Source organism: Phacochoerus africanus, chromosome 10, assembly GCF_016906955.1.
Source record: "Phacochoerus africanus isolate WHEZ1 chromosome 10, ROS_Pafr_v1, whole genome shotgun sequence".
NCBI lineage: Eukaryota > Metazoa > Chordata > Mammalia > Artiodactyla > Suidae > Phacochoerus > Phacochoerus africanus.
Window position 1 is genome coordinate 77,704,140 of NC_062553.1, and position 23,065 is coordinate 77,727,204.

At 38.9% G+C, this 23,065-nt stretch overlaps 1 protein-coding gene across 6 annotated transcripts in view; it reads left to right on the plus strand.

Annotated features, from left to right (window-relative positions):
• SH3D19 (SH3 domain containing 19) overlaps positions 1-23,065 on the plus strand; it is a 183,487-nt gene that overhangs the window by 78,459 nt on the left and 81,963 nt on the right. For 3 of the 6 annotated variants that reach the window (XM_047798031.1, XM_047798028.1, XM_047798029.1), the window contains exon 2: positions 3,611-3,650. In XM_047798031.1, the coding sequence (XP_047653987.1) occupies positions 3,611-3,650 (40 nt within the window). Of the gene's footprint in view, positions 1-1,797; positions 1,900-3,610; positions 3,651-23,065 lie in introns of those variants that run through there. The other 3 variants (XM_047798032.1, XM_047798033.1, XM_047798034.1) reach the window with 3 other exon arrangements.

Here is a 23,065-nt window from a genome sequence, read left to right on the forward strand (position 1 = left end):
AAGATGACATTTGCATTTTTGTCATCTTCGTTTCAAAGTGTTTTTCCTATTATTGGATTCAGAATCACCCTGAATGGTTAGTGTCAGTTGAATCTGTCTAGCCGTTTCCCAGGAGTTGTCCCTGCCAGAATTGGGACCTATTTCTACAGAGGTGGCATACCACTTAAATATATAAACATGGCATCATGCATGTCCAGATTGCTTAGAATCAGAGATCATTGTACCAGAAGATTCTGGGTAACCCCTCTCACAGAGTCACTCTCCATGGTGGTGTCCCACCACTCTCCTGATTCCCCAGACCCTTGAGGTGTCTCGGGCTCCCCTGCTACCTCTTTTACGTGTCCCCAACAGCATTCATGCACATACAGCCTTCAGCACCCTTTGCACCCGCCTGCTTCTACCTTTGTTCTACTTGCAGGGTATTCTTCCACTTCCTAAATTAGCTTTATTGACCAGGGGACTTGGACGAATAGAGACAAGGAATGCAAGTGGTGTGTGTGTGTGTGTGTGTGTGTGACATAGACCTATAAAACCGAAAGACTTTGACACAGCCATCCAGCCCAGCCAGTTGCGCTGCTCACTGGGCCCCTGGAGTCCCCGCATTATCCACAGCAAACATGCACCATTTGGCAACTAAATTTTAGAGTTAGGGCATTCTTATTTTTAATAATTCTTTAATTCATAGAAATGGTGAGACTTTGGGCTCATAAGTTATTTGTGTGGATTCTGAGTATGTAAAAGTTTGGGAAACCTTTGCAAGTATATTTTCTCCTAATATTTAAAAATTTGAAACTCTTAAAAAAAATTTAGGGGACGTGCCAAAGAGTATCTGATTTGAAATAAATAGAATCCATAAGGGTAAAGCATGGTATATAGTCAAGATGAGATTTCCTTGTGTGCTATAGATCTGTACTCATTTTTCTTAAGAGGATTTTAATACGAATGTGTTATTATTGTTGGCAAGATCGAGGTCCCACATCTACCCTCAGTGCTTTGTTTTGTTCAGTCTTAGCTTTTGGAACAAAATAACCACTTATTATTTTGCCAGAACTTCAGCATCACCACTAATGTATTTCTTGACAATTGCACAATGATCTCGGCTGTCATGAAAATTACTTCACTTAAAATAGGCATAAAAAACTTCATGTGTGGAACCCTAATATGCCATACACCCACACTACCTATTTATATGTTTTCAGGCTGAAAGATGGCTTATGGCAAAATGTAAAGTCCAGTGGTTTGTATACTTTAAGAAAAAAGATAAGCCAAGACCACATATTGTAATTTGTTTTCTTTTGCCAAGAGCTGTGGGTGGGGAATATTGTGAGTGATGGATGATTTACCTGTACCCTCCAATAACCAAACACGTGGGTCTTAGGAGTAACATGTTATGTGCACTGTGTATGCACATTATGTAGAGCTGTAATACACATAACGCTAAGAGTGATCTGGGGAGGAAATGTTTAAAATGTCTTTCAACAGATTATCAAGTTATTTTCTTGGATTCTAATTACTTCTCAATAGAAAAGTACAGTGGGGAGGCCTTTGTATTTCCTTAGAGCAGAAAGTATTTCAATGACCATAGAATTTCCTGTTGTAACCAAGAATGAAGGAGAACTATGAGCCACTGGCTTCCTGAGTGGCTGCATTCCAGCTGTGCTGACTGGTCTCAGCACATCCGCCAATCAGGACAGGCCCTGGAGGGAAGGAAGCCCTTGGATGCAGAGTCTTGTTTACAGGCATCGTGACTCTGTTTCTCCCCTCCTCCTGTGTGTCATGTGACTAGGGAGATTTGTAGGGGAATTCACAACTACAGGCCAAAGTAAACTGTAAGAAACTGGGACCACAGCCACATCATATGGTATTACTGGCAGACTTTTAGCTCATCTTTAGCCACAGGTAAGAGTTGTTGCTTTGTTATGAAGATAGCTGATCTGCATATCATTTCTAGCTTGACTTTGCAACAATATATTTTACTTTTGTTAGCAAAATGAACAGTCTAAAAGCTGGAGAAGAACAGTTGAAAACATAATTAAAATGTGCTCTGACTTTAAATTTTCAGTACTCAACAACTGCAAAACCATATTTTTATTTAAGAAAAGTTTGAAAAGCAGCAGTAATACTAAGTCACTCTGTAGAGAAATTGGAACCAGAAGTGTATTAACCTTGTGAGTTTTGGAGTTGCATTATATCTAAACAAACATGTTTTATTGTGACCCTTCCTACTTGTTAGTTTTTCAGAGAACAGTGTCTCCCTATGTGCTAACTCCTTGGTTTAAAAAGACATTTCTTTTTTATTATGAACCTTTTCAGAAACAATTTGTATTTAGCTATGTAAATCTGATTCCATTTCTTCCATAATTGTCTCTAGAAGTTTTAGACAATGGTTTTATTATCTCTGTGCTGTTCCATCAGCTTAGTAAAATTAAGAGAAACAAAGAATTCCTGCCTAACCTTTGTTTTGCATTCAGAAGATACTTTAGAAAACTGTATTTTGATAACATTGCACAGGATTGTTAAAAATCATTGTAGGGAATTTTACTGTGGCTTACACATTGCTTTCTCTTGATAATTTTTTCATAACACTAAGATCTTTTTACTTCATTTATTTATTTATTTTTAAGCATGTACTGAAACAAAAAATCATGACTTGGGGGGAGTCAAACAAAACAAAAACAAACAAAAAGACAACCTGTGTGTCTTATGGTTCTTTCTCTTGTACGAACAGTCTTTGGGTTGGTCAGCAGCATTTTAAAGCAGTCCAAAGGAGCACTTTTCAAAACTTCCAGCAGCCATGCTCTCATCTCTTAACCTGTAGCAGGTCTCTCAGCCTCAGCAGTGATGACATTTGGGCGAGACTATTCCTTGTCATAGGGTGCAACTGCAGGGTAGTTATAGCAGCGTTGCTGGTCTCTACCCCCTCAGATCTCAGTAGCTCCTTACTCCTCAGCTGGGACAACTAAAAAGGTCTCTGGGCATCGCCAGAAGTTCCCTTGGGGAGGGGGAACAAAATCACCCCTGGCTGAGGACCACTGCAGCCCTATGGCACATTAGGCCTAATTAGCTGTGAAACAGGGAACTCCACCTTCTCAAAAGTTCTGGGTGGTAGAGAGTTAAGAATGAGGCTGTGCTGGTCTCAGTGTATTTGCAGATGTTGCTGTAGCTGACTGCTCATTTTTTTCCCCTCCCCATCCTGTTAGAAGATTTTGCCAACCATGATTCATGGAATGATTTTTTTGAGCTGAGTAATTTGTGGCTTTTCAGTTTCCTTACTTTCTTTCCTTAGCTAAATTTGTTTTGGTTTTAGCAAAGTGTTTAAAACAGCAAAGATCTTTGAAAATCAAATAATCCTTGTAATGATACATATTCTAAGTAGTTGATTGTAACAAACTATAAAAACTTTACATGCCTGTCCTTCTTTGTATCCTTCATTCCTCGTCTGTCAGAGAAATCCTCTGGACTCTGAAGGAGAGCCTTAGACAGGGGAAGACACAGCCACCATTGAACAGTTCTTTGTGAAATCTAATGGTATGGCAGCTGGTATTTAAGAACTCCTTTTCTAGGACTTCTAAAGAGCATTTTAAAATGTAACTGTCTTCTTTCTTTACAGATCGAAACGAACGCAATAAACCAGAGCATCGTTCTTCAAGGTACGAATTTATGGTATTTAATAACTCGGTATAAAGGTTCTTGTTTGGAGAATATTGTTTGGAAGCAGAGTCTAAAAGTGTCCCTTTTAGAAATACTGTGTATTTGAATCTTCTGGAGCACTCAAGGAAACTTCGCAAAGGAAATACTGTCCATTCTCTGAACAAAAATTCTTTATGAAATTACTGACTGCCTGGAAGACCTATTTTATTTTGAGAATTCCTATCAGTGAAAGGTATATCTTTATAAAAAATTATTTCTATCCCTGTTTCCTTCTTTTTGTGGTTTATCTTCCTCCTCTTTCTTTAATTGGTATTGCTGTAAATATGTACTGCTTTTCTCCTAATGATGAAACTAACATAGGCTCATCGTAGAAATTTTTAAATTTATTTTTTAAAACAGAAAGCAATGAAAAAGAAAACAGCTCGTCTTTTACCGCCTAGAATGGCCAGCTCCTGCTAAAAATTTGGTGTAATTCTTTCTTGATTTTATCAGTGTATACATATTCCAATTGAATTCCTTAAGTTTTTGTTAGTCTCAAATGGCCAGGAAAGTTGTATTACTTCAGCCTCTCACCCACACAGTCTAAGAGTGTGTCTTACTGACCTTCCCCAGCACTGAGGAGTATTTTTAAAAATCCTATCAAACTTAAAGGTGAAAATTGTCTAACTTCTCCTAGGCAAGAATGACAGTCCTGCATTCAATTTTTTAAGCCAGTTCTCTGAAAGATTGTAGTTTAAAATATTATTTTCACCTTATTCTACATTCCATCACTTTTTCTTTGCATTTTATATTGTGGGAACTGTTAAAATTGTAGTAATGCATTCACTGGGGTGACTGGCCTAGTGAACCAAATCCTGATGCCTTTTCAAGGTGTCAAACCCTAGAATGCATTGACCTCAGATGAATAAAAATACAGAATTGTAGACTTCCCTGGTGGCCTAGCAGTTAAGCATTTAGCGTTGTCGCTGCTGTGGCTTGAGTTCAGTCCTCTGCCCAGGAACTTCCACATGCTATGGGTGTGGCCAAAAAACAAAATCTATGAAAATTCCATTAGAATAGCAGTACATTTTGCAGATATTGTCAATCAGAATAAGTTAGTGAGACCTAATTTGGGAGAGAAATATAGCTGAGTATTTGGGATATAAGTTTCATTTTTTTTTTCAGGTATAATTCACATAACATTAAAATTCATTCATCTTGGTGTATGATTCTATGAGTTTTGACAGACATATACAATTATATAACTATGACCACAATCATAGAAAAGTGTGTAAGATTGATTTTTTTTCACTTTTTTTTAAGTTTTGTTGAAGTATAGTTGGTTTACAATGTTGTGGTCATTTCTGATGTACAGTAAAGTGAGTCAGTTATACACATACACACTTTCTTTCTTTTTCAGATTCTTTTCCCATATGGATTATCCCAGAATATTGGGTAGAGTTGTCTGTGCTATACAGCAGGTCCCCATTGGCCAGTCATTCCATATACCACAGTGTACACATGCCAGTACCAAACTCTCAGTCCCTCCCTCCCCACAGCCTGTCCGCTTTGTTAACCATAAGTTTGTTTTCAAAGTCCTTGGGTCTGCTTCTGCTCTGTAAATAAGTTCACTTATATCTTTTTTTAACTTTTTTGTCTTTTTAGGGCCACACCCAAAGCATATGGAGGTTCCCATGCTAGGGGTCAAATTGGAGCTACAGCTGCCATTCTACACCACAGCCACAGCAACTTGGGATCCAAGCCACATCTGCGAGCTACACCACAGCTCACTGCAACACCACGTCCTTCACCCACTGAACGAGGCCAGGTATCAAACCTGCGTACTCATGGATACAAGTTGGGTTCGTTAACCACTGAGCCACAACGGGAACTCCCTATATCCTTTTTTAGATTCCACATATAAGTGATATTACACTTTAATTTTAAAATACTTTGTTGCTTTAAAATGCTAGCCATCATCCGAGCCTTCAGTGAATCATAATCTTTTTGCAGTAGTAACACTGGCCACAGATCAACATAACAAATACAGTAATAATGAAAAAGTTTGAAATATTGCAAGAATTACCAAAATGTGATCACAGACACACAAAGTGAATAAATGCTGTTGGCAGAATGGATTGGAGTTCCCATCATGGCACAGAGGAAATGAATCTGACTGGGAACCATGGGGTTGCGTGTTCAATCCTTGACCTTGGCCAGTGGGTTAAGGATCTGGTGTTGCTGTGAGCTGTGATGTAAGATTGATTTTTTAATACTTAAAAAAATTAGGAAAGAGAAGACTCTGATAGCATGCCTGACTGTGAGTGACATGAAGTTGGAAGGGTAAAAATACTTCAGATGATAACATCGGGATCTGTAAGATCCTTGGCATAGTGAAGGTGTGACTGAATTAGGCAATATGAGTTTTAATTGGAACAAATGTAAATCCTTACGCCTAGGCCTGAAAGATCAATGGGATATATGAAGCTATGGGAGATGGGACTTGACGATGTGTTTGAAAAGATCTTGGGGATTTAATTCTTCATAAATTCATCATGAGTCAAAAATGTCATGTTATCGCCCCCACCTCCCTCAGAATGTCAGCACTGATTTAATTATGTTGGAAGAACTATAATGTCCAGCATAAGAAAAGTGATAGCTCTTGACTTACTTTTGATCTTGCATCCCATTCTGGGTCCACAAGGCCTTGAAAGATTGAAGTATGCCATTGACTGGCCATATTGAAAGATTGAAGTATGCCGTGGACTGGCCATATTGATACTACTTAGGGAACTTTAAAAAAGCAAAGACATAGTCTCACATTCTACCCCAGAGACCCTCCCTCAAAGAGTGTGGCGTGTGTGGATCCTGGGAGTCTGTGTGTTAAAGAAGCCCCCCAGGGATTCTGATGTAGGGCCAGGCTGGGAACCACTGGAATAGAAGACGCAGCTGAGTTGAGACAGGGAATGTGAAAGAGAAGAGTGGAGTAAGAAATCAAAGCTCAGTCACAGGAAGACTTGTGTGAGGAATTGGCAGAAATTAGCCTTGGTTTGATAAGGAGTATGGGACAGAAATAACTGGTTCCAAACACCTGGAGGGCTGTAGAAGGGACGAGCAAAGCTGTTTCTCATGAAGGCTATTCCCCACTTAAGAGGAATCGGGGATTCTTGGAGGAGTGGCTAATTCCAGGTCTTGGGAAGGGGAAAGTATGGGTCAGCTTGGACCCGTAGTGACAGAAAGGTAGGAAGTGCTCAACTGAAGGGGTCATGTCAAAAAGGCCTAGGAGGCAGCTTCAAGAGGCTCCCACCAGCCAAATCCAGGACAATTCAAATAGCAAAAGATTTTTAAACGATAGTGGATTCTAACACATTGGATTTTTGAAAATCAGTATAGAAGAAACCAGAGAATCGAAAAATCATTATTTTATAATTCTCAATGTAATAGTTGATTCTGGCAAGGATCACCAGTGGCTCCTAAAACTTGGGTAAAAAATTGTTAAAGGAGCAGATATTCACATTGCCTTAAAATTATATATATATATATATATATATATAGTCTTTTTGTCTTTTCTAGGGCTGCTCCCGCGGCATATGGAGGTTCCCAGGCTAGGGGCCTAATCGGAGCTGTAGACACTGGCCTATGCCAGAGCCACAGCAACATGGGATCCGAGCCATGTCTGTAACCTACACCACAGCTCACGGCAACACTGGATCCTTAACCCACTGAGCAAGGCCAGGGATCGAACCCGCAACCTCATGGTTCCCAGTCGGATTCATTAACCACTGAGCCACGACGGGAACTCCTAAAATAATACTTAAATTTTTAATTATAAAGGGGAAAACGTACCTTTTCAATGAAGATATCCGGTCAACATATGTATCACCATTAGTGAAACAATCTGGTAGTATTGTGGCTCTAGCTGATGCATTAAGTGTATAGTAGGAAAGCTGTTAAGTGGGAGAATGTTCTTATTTTTAGGACATATGTACAGATACTAGAGGTGATGCAGGCTTACATTTGCAGCATACTCTCAAGTAATTCATGAAGAAAAAAACAGCAAGAGAGAAAACAGAGCAAATACGGGAAAATATTAATAATTAATGAATAGATGAAAAGTATATGTGGGTGTTAATCGTACTCTTCCTTCAGCTTTTCTGTAGACTTGAAAATTTCAAAATAAAAAGTAGCCATGGGAGTTCCCACTGTGTTTCAGTGGTAACGAGCCTGACTAATATCCATGAGGACATGGATTCAATCCCTGGCCTCGTTCAGTGGGTTGGGGATCTGGCATTGCCGTGAGCTGTGATGAGGTCGCAGATGAGGTTCTGATCTCACATTGCTGTGGCTGTGGTGTAGGCCGGCAGCTATAGCTCCGATTTGACCCCTAGCCTGGGAACCTCCATATGCCACAGGTGCAGCCCTAAAAATGACAAAAAAAAAAAAAAAAAAAGGAAAAGAAAAAAGAAAGAAAGAAAGAAAAATAGCCACGGAGGAGATGGTTCTGTGTGTTCTCCACCTTCCAGAGGGTAGAGTATGCATCTGAGGTGGAACGTTCATGGGGAGGATTTCTGTACAGTATGAGGAAGGATTTCTAGACATTGCTGGTCAGGGATGAAATGGGCTGCTCTGTGAAGGAACATTGTCAAGGAAAAGCTGGAAGCTAGTGCTGGGACTAAACCAGAAAAGAGTCACACATGGCTACATCATGATTCTAGACAGCTCCAGCCTTTGCTCATTTGATAGCCGATAAATATTTTGTTGAGAGACCCTAATCCGGGCTCAGGATACAGCAGAAAACAAGAAGTCTTGAGCTTCATGAAGTGTAGAGTGCCCAGTGTTTTGGACTTAAGGTCTCAGTCTCTGAAGTCAGGATCCAGGTCTTCATAGTTGTGAAGGCAATGCCTGTGGTCCTCAGTCTTTAACCTCTAATTTATACTTTCGGGTTCTCAAGGACTCTGCTACCGGACTCAGCATAGATTGGGAGTGACATGTTCTTCCCCTGCCATCCTTAGCTGAGCAGGGCCACCCCGCCAGTCCAGCAGTGCCTCAAGCAGATTAATACCTGCTGCGTCAGCAGAGCAGAAAGAAGAAAGTATAAACAAAAGGCACTTAATTTGGTGTGTTTTTTGATTCTCCTCAGGCCACTTGGCAGCAAGCACCTGGGCTCAGGGCCGAGCACTGATAAGAGAAATGCGTTTCTTTTGCTTACGTTTTTATAAGGCCAAACACTCCTATAGCTTTCACAGTGAGATGTGAGTAAATCTGGGATGGCTGCCTATTCTTTCATTTTGGTGCTGAAATAAGTATACCTCTTGTCAAGTTAAAAGAAGAGTTTGATCAAAAATAGGTCAACGCTAAGATCCCAAGCAAAAAAAAACCACTTAAGCTTTAAGAGGTTTGCTGAGTGCTTTTTGACTAGTTTGTTTTGATGTTAGTGTTTTTAAATTTTTTTCCTTATTGCTGATTGACCAATGAGGAAGTCAAAATTATCTGAATTCTTCTTGTCTTTTCCTTATAAGTTTAAATACATCATTTCCCAAATTGATGTCCCATGGAACATTTTGGAAGGAAATTAAATTAGTAGGCAAGAAGTAAATAATTAATACACACAAAAAGCTTGTGAAATGGTAAGTTAAAATTAGACATATTTCTTCACTGATATTCTTTGATATACTAAAGTGCATCATAAAACTCCAAGTCACGGAGTTCTTGTCATGGCTCAGTGTAAACGAATCTGACTAGCATCCATGAGGTTGCAGGTTGGATCCCTGGCCTCGCTCAGTGGGTTAAGGATCTGGCGTTGCCTTGAGCTATGGTGTAGGTTGCAGACTTGGCTCAGATCTGGCATTGCTGTGGCTGTGGTGTAGGCCAGTGGCTATAGCTCTGATTGGACCCCCAGCCCGGGAACCTCCATGTACCTTGGGTTCGGCGCAAAAAATGACCAAAAAAAAAAAAAAAATCTCCAAGTGAGACACTTACTATAAAGGATTTTTTGAATTTGAAGTAACTTCCTTTCCCAGACACGGCTATTAATAACATTTAGAAAAATGTACTATGGAATGGCAGTTTGGGAAAGTAATTGAGAGGGAAATAGGAGCTAAAGATAATAAAGTTAAGCCTCATGGCAGTCAGTGCCAACAATGGAAAATTAGGGGCTCTTTTTACCATCTACCGGCTCTGAATAATAGATCCTGGTGACTTATGGAGCCCAAAAAACCAGCTACTTTGTCTTAAATGTTTTACCTACTACGAGGAAATAATTTATAGCAGGGAAAAAAAAAGGGCAGCAAAATAGAGAACCCTAAATCTGTGGCTTGAACATTATCATTCGAACCTTAGGCTTCCTGAAGCCGTCTTAAAACCATATGTCCTAATCCCTTTTGATACCATTCATAAAGTTCAATTAAATTTTGATAAAAATCACAAAATTTAAAAAAATTAGGCAAAGTGATTCTAAAATTTATAAGGAAGAATAAGAATATCCAAATAAACAAGGTAACATTGAACATCAAGACTGGGAGGTGGACTCTTGCAAACAATTAATACAGTGTTTTGTCAGCAGAGAAACAGGTCAACGGAACAGAATAGAGTCTAGCAAAGACGCAGGTGGATACGTGAAGTTCTGTGTCACATGCTGTGATGGAGGTGGCAGGACAGATCAGTGGGGAAAGTGCCACATGTCAGCAGGTGGTGCAGGAATAATAGATTACCCATATTTAAAAATCTAGATGGAGTTTGCCTTATCTCATCATGTAAGGTGAAATCTAAAGGCATAAAATAAAAAAGTAAAACAAATATTTTCAAGAAATACATGAGAATATCTTTATGATATGGAGTAAGGAACGAGTTCTTAAGGCTCAACAAGTAAAAACTATGAAGAAAAAGCCCGATAAATTTGACTGTATGAAAACCTAAAATTTATGAACATGAAGACAGCAAAAGCATTTGAAAAGGGATGTTGGAGTTCCCGTTGCGGCACAGTGGAAATGAATCCGACTAGGAACCATGATGTTGTGGGTTCGATCCCTGGCCTCACTTGGTGGGTTAAGGATCCGGCATTGCTGTGAGCTGAGGTGTAGGTCTTGGACACAGCTCGGATCTGGCATTGCTGTGGCTGTGGCACAGGCTGGCAGCAACAGCTCTGATTAGACTCCTAGCCTGGGAACCTCCATATGCCATGGGTGCAGCCCTAAAATAGCACTGGGAACTGTGTCTAGTCACTTATGATGGAGCATGATAATGTGAGAAAATAGAAGGTGTACATGTATTTGTAACTGGGTCACTATGCTGTACAGTAGAAAAAAAATTGTATTGGGGAAATAGCAATTAAAAAAAAAATAGAAGTTCTCTCTCATTGGGAATAAAAAAAAAAGGGATGTTATGACTGCAGTGCACATAAGCAACATTCATGTCCAGCATACATGAAAAATACACCTCAGAGAGAAAAAGACAATAATTCAATGAAAGAGGGTCAGGGAGCTCAGAAAAGATGAAACCTAAGAAGCTGCCTAATATTTGAAAAGATTCTTTTTTTCTTTTATTTTTTTCATTTTTTAAAGTTTTATTGAAGTATAGTTGATTTATAATGTAATAATTTCTGCTGTACAACAAAGTGATTCAATTATACATGTACACACATCCATTCTTTTTCAGATTCTTTTCCCATATAGATTTTCACAAAACATTGGGTAGAGACCCTGTGCTATATAATGTGGCCCTGTTTGCCAGTCATCCTTATATCACAGTGTGCATATGCCAATCCCAAATCCCCAGTCCATCCCTACCCCTACCCCCACCTGTTCCCTTTGATAACCAATAAGTTTTTTTGCAATGCCTGTGAGTCTGTTTCTGTTCTGCGAATAAGTTCATTTGTATCCTTTTTTTTTTGGTGTTTTTAGGGCCACACCCTGCAGCATATGGGGGTCCCCAGGCTGGGGGTCGAATTGGAGCTCTAGCCACTGGCCTATACCACAGCCATAGCAATGCAGGATCCGGGCCGCGTCTTCAACCTACACCACAGTTCATGGCAACTTGGGATCCTTAACCCACTGAGCGAGGCCAGGGATTAAACCTGTGTCCTCATGAATGCTAGTCGGGTTCCTTAACTGCTGAGCCACTATGGGAACTCCGTATATTCCTTTTTTAGATTCCACATACAACTATCTCATATGATGTTTGTTTTTCACTAATTGCACTTAGTCTCTAGGTCCATCCATGTTGTTGCAAATGGCATTATTTCGTTCTTTTTTTTGACTGAGTAATATTCCATTGTATATATGTACCGCATCTTCTTTATTCATTCCTCTGTCGATGGACATTTAGTTAATTTCGTGTTTTGGCTATTATAAATAGTGCTGCAATGAACATTGCAGTGCATGTATCTTTTCAAGTTATGATTTTCTCCAGATAGATGCCCAGGAGTGGGATTGCTGGATCATATGGTAGTTTTATTTTTAGTTTTTTGAGGAGCCTCCTTTCCATAGTGGTTGTACCAATTTACATTCCTACCAACAGTGTAGGAGGGTTCCCTTTTCTCCACACCCTCTCCAGCATTTGTTATTTGTAGACTTGGCAATGACGGCCATTCTGACTGGTGTGAAGTACCTCATTGTAGTTTTGATTTGCATTCTTCTAATAATCAGTGATGTTGAGCCTTTTTTCCTGTGCCTGCTAGCCATATGTATGTCTTCTTTGCAAAAATGTCTGCTTAGATCTTCTGCCCATTGTTCCATTTGATTATTTATATATATATATATACACACACACACACACACACAGATATGTATACATACACACCCATATCTGTATATATATGGAGAGAGAGAGAGTATATTTTGGAGAGTAATCCCTTATCAGTCACTTCATTTACAAAGATTTTCTCCCATTCTGTGGGTTGTCTTTTAACTTTGTTTACAGTTTCCTTTGCTGAGCAAAAACCTTTAAGTTTAATTAGGTCCCATTTGTTTATTTTTGTTTTTATATTCTTTACCCTAGGAGGTGAATCTGAAAAGATATTGCTGTAGTTTATGTCAGAGAGTGTTCAGCCTGTTTCTTCTAAGAGTTTTATAGTATCTGATCTTATATTTAGGTCTTTGATCCACTTTGAGTTTATCTTTATGAATGATGTCAGAGAGTGTTCTAATTTTATTCTTTTACGTATAGCTGTCCAGTTTTCCCAGCACCACTTATTGAAGAAAATTTCTTTTCTCTATTGCATGGTCTTGCCTCCTTTGATATAGATTAATTGACCATAGGTGGATGGGTTTATTTCTGGGCTTTTCTATCCTGCTCCATTGATCTGTATTTCTGTTTTTGTGCTAGTACCATACTGTTTTGATGCCTGTAGCTTTGTAGTATTATCTGAAGCCAGGGGGCCTGATTCCTCCAGCTCCATTTTCCTTTCTCAGAATTGCTTTGGTTTGAAAAGTTTCTTTATCTTGCTTCTCCTAAGAATATGTGTACCAATGTGATAATGAGATACCATTTCGCTTCCATTGTGTTGGTACATAAATCTCAAAGATGGATGATGACCAATGCATATAGAATAATTTTGTAGGTCTTATTTAGAGAGTAATTGAACAATGAGGGGTAAAGTTAGAAATGGCCATACCATACAACCCAGCAAGTATTTTACACCCTAGAGAAATGCTTTCCCCTGTACCAAAGGACCTGTGTACAGGAATGTTGAGAGCGGCACCATTTGGATTGAGAGAACTACAGCTGTGTGTGATAACATAGATAAATCTCCAAAATGTAATTTTGGATTACATTTGGAAAAGCAAGTTGTAGAAGAAAGATGGGTTCAGTATGGGTTCATATATAAAAAACAAAAGTCAGCAAATATGCCAAATCTGGCCGGTCACCTGTTTCTATAAGTAGTTGTACAGGAATTTAGCCATGCCCATATTTCTGCATGTTGTCTATGGTTGCCTTCACATTGCAAGAACAGAGTTGACTATTACAACAGAAACTCTATGGCCCTGAGAGTCACTGACCACTTATAGAAAAAGTTTGCAGACTCCCTTCATCACAGGTGAAACACAAACAGTATGTTCTTTGTTGTGTATTTTTAAGGATATATATATACTAATTATATATATATAATTTATTTTAAAATAATACATACTCAATTTTATATGCCCTGCATATCCATTTCCTCCCCAAATCTCATATATATATGAGTATGTATACTTTTAAAATAAAAGTATAAAAAGGTGCATATGGAGGTGATAAATAGTGAATTTAGGATATTGATTATCAAAGGAATGGGTCAGGAAATGGTACACTGCAAGCAAGTTTCAAGGGTATTTATACTGCTGGCTTGCTTGCTTGCTTGCTTGCTTTTTTGTCTCTTTAGGGCTGCATCCACAGCATATGGAAATTCCCAGGCTAGGGGTCTTATTGGAGCTACAGCTACTGGCCTACACCACAGCCACAGCAACACCAGATCCAAGCTGCGGCTGCAGCCTACACCACAGCTCACGGCAGCTCTGGATCTCCTACCCAGTGAGTGAGGCCAGGGATCAAACCCACAGCCTCACGGATACTAGTTGGATTGATTTCTGCTGTGTCACAACAGGAACTCCCTATACTGTTTTATTTCTTAAGCTAAGTTTTGGGCTTTGCTTATCCCCACTTTTTTTGAATCCTGAAAAACTTCATAATTAATTCTAAAAGCCTTTAAGAAAAACTTCTTGAATTATATGGCACTGGTAATGATGTTTTTTTACAGGACGTGAGCATAAACTTGAGTGAATTGAGTTGAAATTTTCTTTGATTATTTCTGAAAGAGGAAAATAAAAAGGAGGAAATAATCCAGAATGTTCAGAATAAGACGTGATCAGACACTGTTCCTATTTCATCTCTACTGATAGTCTCCTTCTATAATCCCCTCTACTCAAGGCACTGCTTATTGCTCTGCAGATTTTTATCTCATTCTGGTGCCTAAGAGTTAAATAAGTAACACATGGAAACATTTCTTAGTAGTACAGAAATATCTGATATCTCTATTTATTCCATAGGCAACTATTATTAAAGGAGTCTGAGGGTTCAATGTCTATCCTAGTCTGTTTTCCACGCACGCGCGCACACACACACACACACATATATAGTATATATTCAAATAATATTTGGAATAAGTGGGATATATGAATGGAAGTATATATGTATGTATATACAGTCATATATATATATAATGTATATATTTATGCCAGCTTGTCTTTTTCACTAGTATTTTAGAAAGTTTTATCGTGTCACTTTCCACTTCATTATTTTTTTAAACTGCCACATAGAATTCTCTAGTGTAGTTATATTATTATTTATTTAGCAGAAATGGTATCGCAATAAACATTTTTATGTTCATATCTTTGTATATACATGTGTGAGAAAACCTCTATTGCTTCTTCCAAGATAAATTCTTTCTCAAGTCTCTGTTGAACTCCTATTATCATTCACACTTAAAAGTTGAAATTTTATATGCCCTGTATATCCGTTTTCTTCCCAAATTTCAGATGGCTTCATGGTGGTCTGGTGCCAATGCAGGGTCAGTAGGGCCTGTTTCAACCTCTTCCTCCCCATAATGTGGCCTGAAATGTCACCCACACAGGGAGGCACTCAAACTCAATATGTGGAGTATTTATATTTATAGCACACAGTTTGGTGTACTTACATTTCATAATTGATGACGTTAAAACTCATAGCAGCCGCTTTATCTTAAGAATTTGAAAGGGGCTTGGTTTTCTGCATTGTACCTGTTGTTGGTCTTATAAAGATGTTGAGGATTTTATTTTGGCATGCTACCATTATCACATTATGGTTTAAATAAATTAGTTAAAAGCAAAAGATTTAACTTGGTTTTTCTTTTTTCCTTTCTAAATATGTCCAACAAAATGTGATGCTCTGCTGGGCTTAGTTTAACTACTATAATTCTGTAGCATTTCCCTGCCCATATGTTTTGATTCCTGTACCTCTATAAACTATAGCTTGTGTGTAATTACTTTCTGGCATTATGTTTTCCAAGTTATAAGAGAAGCATTACTTTTGCTGTAGTATTTGTAATGCTATAAACAAGGTGAAAAATTAAAGTGTATTCAGGTTTTGTGGGGAAAAAAATCCTTTTGCAGTGGGAGATGTAAAAGGATTATTAACATTTTATGTCAGTCTACAGAGAATATGTATTTTTATGGAAATTTTAAGAAATGTGACTTTAGCATTTCCCCCTAATGTGATGGGAATGAAAATGAAGCATTTATATGGTTTATCATTTGGGTAATTGAAAAGTTTTATCAGCTGGCCTACCACTGCTATAGTACTTAGTGTGGGGGCTTCTCTGAAGTTGTTTCAAATTAAACTATCAGAAGGCAGTAACTTTTTACCAGCAGCTGGTCCTGTGTTTGCCACTTTTCCTCAAGGTTAGTATGTGTGACCACCCCCTTCTCAGCAGTCGCGGGAGCACATGGAAATCCTGGCCCTAAAATTGTTTTCATCCTAGTCTCTTTTCTGTCTTTCCCTTGGGTTACATTTTATACTCGTTCTTTACTTTTCTGCAGTATAATTTAGAAGCAGTTATTTACACAGTTATACAAAATCTATATTAAATAGCCTTTGATTGAGTGGCCTTTGTGGATGTTTTTATGCATCTCAATCTGCCATTAGGTTATGATTTTACCCCAATTAACTAATATCCTTGTACAGCTGGACTTTAATTTTGCATTTAAATACTTTCCCTTACTGGCAGAGCACGTATCCCATTCTTCAAACGTATGGAAGAGGACAATAAACCATAAAAATGTCCTAGTTCCTGGAAGAATCTCAGTGTGGACAGAATTGCTAAACAGTCATCGAGTAGCCCAGTCACCTTCTGTCTCATTAACAGTAAACTGCTGTTGATCAAAATTCAGTCTGGTTTGATCCATAAAACCCTTTTCTTTGTCTCTTTTTTAATTGCAGTATAATTAATTCACAATATTGCGTTTCAGGTGTACAGCAAAGTGACTCAGATATATATATTCTCTGTGCTATACAGCACATCCTTGTTGCATGTCTATTTTATGTATAGTACTTTATATCCATTAAGCTCATATTCACAGTTTGTCTCTCCCCTCCTCCCTTTCCTCCTTGGTAGCCATAAGTTTGTTTTCTATCTCTGTGAGTCTATTCCTGTTTTGTATAGAGATTCATTTGTGTTATTTTCTAGATTCCACATACAATTGATATCATATTTGTCTTTCTCTATCTGACTTCATTTAGTATGATATTCTCTAGGTTCATCCATGTTGCTGCAAGTGGCAATATTTCATTCTTTTTAAGGGTGAGTAGTGTTCCATTGTGTGTGTGTTTGTGTGTGTGTATCACATCTTCTTAAGCCAATCATCTGTTGGTGGGCACTTGGGTTGCTTTCATATCTTGGCCATTGTAAATAATGCTGCTATGAACATTGGGGTGTATGTGTCTTTTTTTGAGGGGGAGGATTCTTTTTAGGTCTGCACCCATGGCATATGGAAGTTTCCAGGCTAGGGGTTAAATGGGAGCTGTAGCTTCCAGCCTACACTACAGCCACATCAACGCCAGATCTGAGCCCCATCTGCAACCCACACCACAGCTCACAGCAACGCTGGAGCCCTAACCTATTGAGAGGAGCCAGGGATTGCACCTGTGTCCTCATGGTTACTAGTCAGATTTGTTACTGCTGAGCCACAATGGTTACTCTATATGTGTCTTTTCAAGTTAGTTTTCATCTTTTCCAGATATATGCCCAGGAGTGAGGTTGCTAGATCATCCAGTAGCTCTATTTTTTGTTTTTAAGGAACCTCTATACTGACACGAAATCATTGTAGAAACCAGAAAGCAGGCCTGGTCCCCCAAACATAATTTCAGTGTTGGGGACTTCCTTTTTGATGAGGGGCCCCTCTAGACACCAAATCAGAGCATTCAGTTCTGCCGGTGACAAGATTTTGTCACTTTCCATCTCATTTCAGTTGCAGAACAGCTCTCAGGAAACGCAAAAGGAGCCTGCCCACCCTTGTACAATACTTCTAAATGCAGCAAAAATAAGGCAGGCATAACAAGGAAGGACTTGTGTGTGGCTTCCTTTCCTTTTGGAAAGGAGGATTGAGAATCGGTGCCCTTCGGTAATTAAGAAAATAATAGAAGGAAAGTATTGATTGTCTGAATGCTTCAGAGTAACATTCTGTCATAAATACAAACATCCCATCTATTGTAGACCTGCTTCCTAGAGATAAAATTGTCCCTGGTGCACTGCCTTGTGCAGGCAGCCCAGGAACACCAAGGAGGAACGACAGACAGGACTTCAACTGTATCACCAGCTCCTGCCCAGTAGTTTCTCTTTGGTTACAGATTCCAGAGAGGAGCTCCAAGTATAAAAAGTCCTTATAAGCTGTAATGCACTGTTCAGAATTTTTTGGAAAATTATGTAGATTTGGGGTTGGTTGGGGCATATATAATGAGCACTGACCAGGTACTCTAATGCTATAGCAGGAGATCTGAAGCGAGAAGCAGGGATGGTGTGTTCTCAGAAGAGGAGAATTTATGTAAAAAAGCTTCCTTGTTTCCAGTGCTGCATGAAGTTCAGTTCTACTTCCTGAGATACCTCTGTATGCTCATAATTAAAATCCCTTTTATTTAATTCAAGTTGAAAGGGTTTCAGTTGCTTTTAACCTCACAAGATAATATTAGCATTAGAAGGAATAACAACAATAGTATAACTTGGAAATGTAGATTACACACTTACATTGGCTTTAGAACTATCCCAGACTATATAGCCTTGATTCTAGGATTTATTTCCACACAGGTTAGGGTACCATGAGTATATTGAAAGAACAGAGCTATACTTTAAAGTTAGGTACAAACCAAATCCCTGCCATGTAATATATTGTGTGAAGAGGGAAATATATTGTTTGTCTTATGAACACTGCCACCAGATCTGTGCCCTGGTGAGTAATAGAAAGCTTTATTGTTTTATCTGTTTCCACCAACAAAAGGCTAAAACAAAAAAGAACAACAACAACAAAAAAAAAAACCCTCTTTAATATGGGATCTCCTAAAATCCAAAATACAGCCAGACACATAAATTTTCAAACATTTATTTGCATATACTTCTTAACATGTTATCTATTATGAATAAACCCCAGAAGTGATGAGAGTCTTATATCATTTTCTAATACTCTTCAGGACACCTCCCCTGTCTCCACCATTGCCTCTGAGTTAAATCTTCCAGCCATGGAAATGGGGTGAAAGAAGACAAGTTCTCACACTTCCTTGGTTATTAATTCACAATTCTCACTTATGTAAGTGGAAGTTTTTGTTTGGTTTTATTTTTTGTCTCTAGTGTTTCCCTCTCACCATTTGGCTATAGCTGGACTTTTTATGAGGCAGTGAAAGAAGACAAGTTCTCACAGTTTGTTCGTTATTAATTCACAATTCTTACTTATATAAATGGGAGTTTTGGTTTTGTTTTGTTTTGTTTTGTCTTTAGTGTTTTCCTCTCACCATTTGGTTGTAGCAGGACTTTTTATAAGTGCAGTAGCTGAGAACTCAGGCTCTGGAACCAGACTGTCTAATCCTGACTTCATCATTTATAAGCTGTGAGACCTTGGTGGGCATTTAAATTATATAAACTCTTTTCTCATCTGTAAAATTGAGATAAAAGTACCTTCCTCTAAGAGTGGATGTGTGCATTAAGTGCTCAATAATGTTGGCTATTACCACTATTAGAGTGATTAGTTATCAGGTAAACTTCCTTCACTCCATTTGGATTAAGTAATTGATTCTTATTAAGTGGAGTTTATTAAAAAAAAATTTTTATTGTAGTTGATTTACAATGTTCTACCAATTTCTGCTGTACAGCAAAGTGACCCAGTTATACATTTATATACATTCTTTTTTTGACATTATCTTGGGATCTTGGAGTTTTTTAAGTTTCACATTTAAACATCTTTAGAGAGATCATCCAATTGAATTGTGTTATATGATAGATGTGTTATATGATATGATGCGGATATGCAGTGGCACAGCTATACCTCTGGACCTCAGACCTCTTGAACTCCTCTCCCAGTTCCCTCTCTGCCTGACAACTCTCAGAGCACCCTTGGTCCTGAGCCCCACATGCCCTGTGTCTCCAGGAATTCCCTGACAGCCTTAATGCAAACAGATGCTCTGTTACAAGAGTCAGTCACCTCTCCCCTCCTCTGTTTGGCCCTCTACTTGCATAGAGACTTGATCTCAGTGTTTAAATAAAGTACTGCCTTTATTATTTTAAAATATTAATTGCTGAGAATACAGCCTTCATACCTCCCACAGATATGTTCTGCTTAAGCCTGAGGCAAAACCACAACTTGCTTTTAGGACAGGCCTGATCCTGGAAGGATCCTTGACTTAAATAACATCTCTGTGAAACACTGATGAATGCAAATTTGATATCAAACAGATGTATTGGGGCTTCTGTACAGCGATACATTTGAAAGTGGGATTCACTTATATTCAACAAATAATTGTGTGTGATAAGCACTTTGCCGGGCATTGAGCTGGTTTATGCTAAATCTAGGGAATGAAACCCTAAAAAATAAATCTGCAGAAATTTGCTCCTCCTTGATTTACCTTAAACTCTGTTAAGGTTAGCCGTCTTTCTGTCCTCCTTTTCCTAGAACTTGCCTTCTTTGTAAAGCCGTGCTCCAGATTTCCTTTCCAGTGATGCTAGGCAAAGTCACAAGCCCCATGTTTGGGCCTTGACCTCACTCCTCATTTTAGACATGACTTCAGCTTGAGAAAAAAATATTTGGGTTTTGACAGTGTTACACTGATTCCTGTAGGGGATCTTTTCTAGAACCTCCTATAATGTCTTATAAACAAATATGGAAAAACAGAGTCTGCATAATCAGAGTGTTTAAAAAAACATAAACAATGGTGTCAAAGGTAACATATCAATGTAAGATGTGGACAGTAGGGGAAAGTGGGCGTGGAGTATATGGAAACTCTCTGCTGATCCTCACAACTTTTCCATAAGTCTAAAACTGTTCACAAAATCAAAAACTTTACTTGAAAAGACTCTTCCCCAAAACATACATGTAAAATCACTGTGGCAAAATGAGTGACAGCAATTCAATATTAGTATATTGAGCATCTTTTGATAAAATAAAATGATCAAGGCTGAATTACTTCAACAAGAGAAAGTCACTGTTCTTACACAAAGTCCTGGTTTGAAAACACAACATTTTAAGGAAACGTTAAACAGGAATACAAGTATAATCTTTATGTTAAAATCTAAAAATGGGACCTCAAGTTACTATTTGGAACATTATGATATCAAAGGACAAAAACAAACTGACTAATTAAAGACTGCTCCCTAATTATTTTGGCATACTTCTGTCTAGAGCACACATCACCCTGTTTTACAGTTCTTAATTATGTGTGTAAGTCTGGCTCCCCACCTGAAGGTGGTTGTTACATCTTTGATGTTGTTTTTATTTTAGGGCTGAACCTGTGACGTGTGGAAGTTTCCAGGCTAGGGGCTGAATTGGAACTATAGCTGCCGGCCCACACCACAGCCACAACAACACAGGATCTGAGCCTTGTCTGCAACCTACACCACAGCTCATGGCAACACCGGATCCTTATCCCATTGAGTGAGGCCAGGGATCGAACCTGCATCCTCATGAATATTAGTGGGTTTGTTAACCACTGAGCCACGATGGGAACTCCAAGTTGTTGTTGTTTGTCCTTGTATCTCCAGGTTTGGTCAGTGACAGATGGTCTCTTAGTGTTCCTGATTTGAGAGGAGACACTTTAAAGTGAACTAGAAACAACTAGAAATCTGAGGACCTCAAGAAATGAACTCCTTTAAAAAAAAAAAAAAAAGAAAAGAAATGTACTTCTTTTTGAGGCCACTCACAAAAGCAAATCAATGAAGTAGAAAAGAACCTTTTTGATTTGTATCTGTGTGTTGGTTATCATCACACAGTTTTCCCAGGCTGCTAAAATCATCCAGTAGCCCAGCTAACTTTCTGGTAAAGATGCGGGTGGCGACCATGAGGGAACCTTTCTAGACCCTTGCTGTCAGGGTCGTGGCTTATGGGAACCAGGTAGGATTAGGAGGAGAGCTTGGAAACATGTCTTACATTCTACCCCACATGAGCACTTCTGTTTCTTTCCTCTTTTGTCTCCATCTTCTTCTTTCTTCTTTTTTTGAAATTCCATGAAGAATCCTCAATTTCACCTGACTGGGTTCTACTTAGACGAAAACAGCTATACATCTCTCCTAGGAAAATTGTGGCCCCAGTTTTACAGTGTTTGTCTGGAAGCAAAATGTGTAATGTTATCACACCACTTTCCGTAGTTTGGTGCCTTCCTGTCTCTGCCACTCCAGCAGGAAAACAAGATTGATATTTGCTACCAAGGCAGGGGGACATACAGGCAGGGGGAATTACTAAATAATGTATTTTCTTTTTTGCAAGTAAGGTTTTTAAGAAAAAATCTACCTACCCATCTGTCTGCCTGTCTGTCCACCCACCTACCATCCATCTGTCCATCCACACATTCATTTCAGTTGATTTCTGCTGTTAGAAAGAAATAACTAGCATATCTTGTAGACAGTCTCCAGATGACATAGGCCTTGGTGGCAGGTGTGAGCAGGATGAACTTGAGTGCCTCTAGAAGACTGAACTAGGACTGGACTGCTGTGCCAAGTCAGTTCTAGAAACAGCAACCCTGGACTAGCTGGGAGTTTAAGGAGTGGCTCTGGCTTTGGCCGCTGCAAGGTGTGTAAATCTTACTATTCATACTTGCACGGTCTTGTCACTCAGATTCTATTTTATTGTTTTTTCTTTTTCTTTTTTTTCCAGCCACATGCATGGCATATGGAAGTTCCAGGGATCAAATCCAAGGTGCAGCAACACCAGGTCCTTAACCCCCTGTGTGCCATGGCAGGAATTCCTACTCGATTAGTTTTTAAAGTTTGATTACACTATATCCTCTCTTTCAGTTCTATTTCATTTGAGTTGACATTCATGATTTGTTTTATATTTGTGATATAATTTTTTTAAGGATTCCAGATATCCTTAGATTGTTCCACACTCCCTAATATGTATTAAAATTATGATTAAAAAGAAAAGTGCTTGGAGTTCCCGTCGTGGCTCAGTGGTTAATGAATCCGACTAAGAACCATGAGGTTGGGGGTTCAATCCCTGGCCTTGCTCAGTGGGTTAACGATCTGGCGTTGCCGTGAGCTGTGGTGTAGGTTGCAGACGCGGCTTGGATCCCGCGTTGCTGTGGCTCTGGCGTAGGCTTGGCAGCTACAGCTCTGATTTGACCCCTAGCCTGGGAACCTCCATATGCCACGGGTGCAGCCCTCGAAAAGGCAAAAAGACTTTTCTGTCTTCTCCACTTAACTGTAAGTTCTTTGAATGCAGCGGCTGTTTTTTTT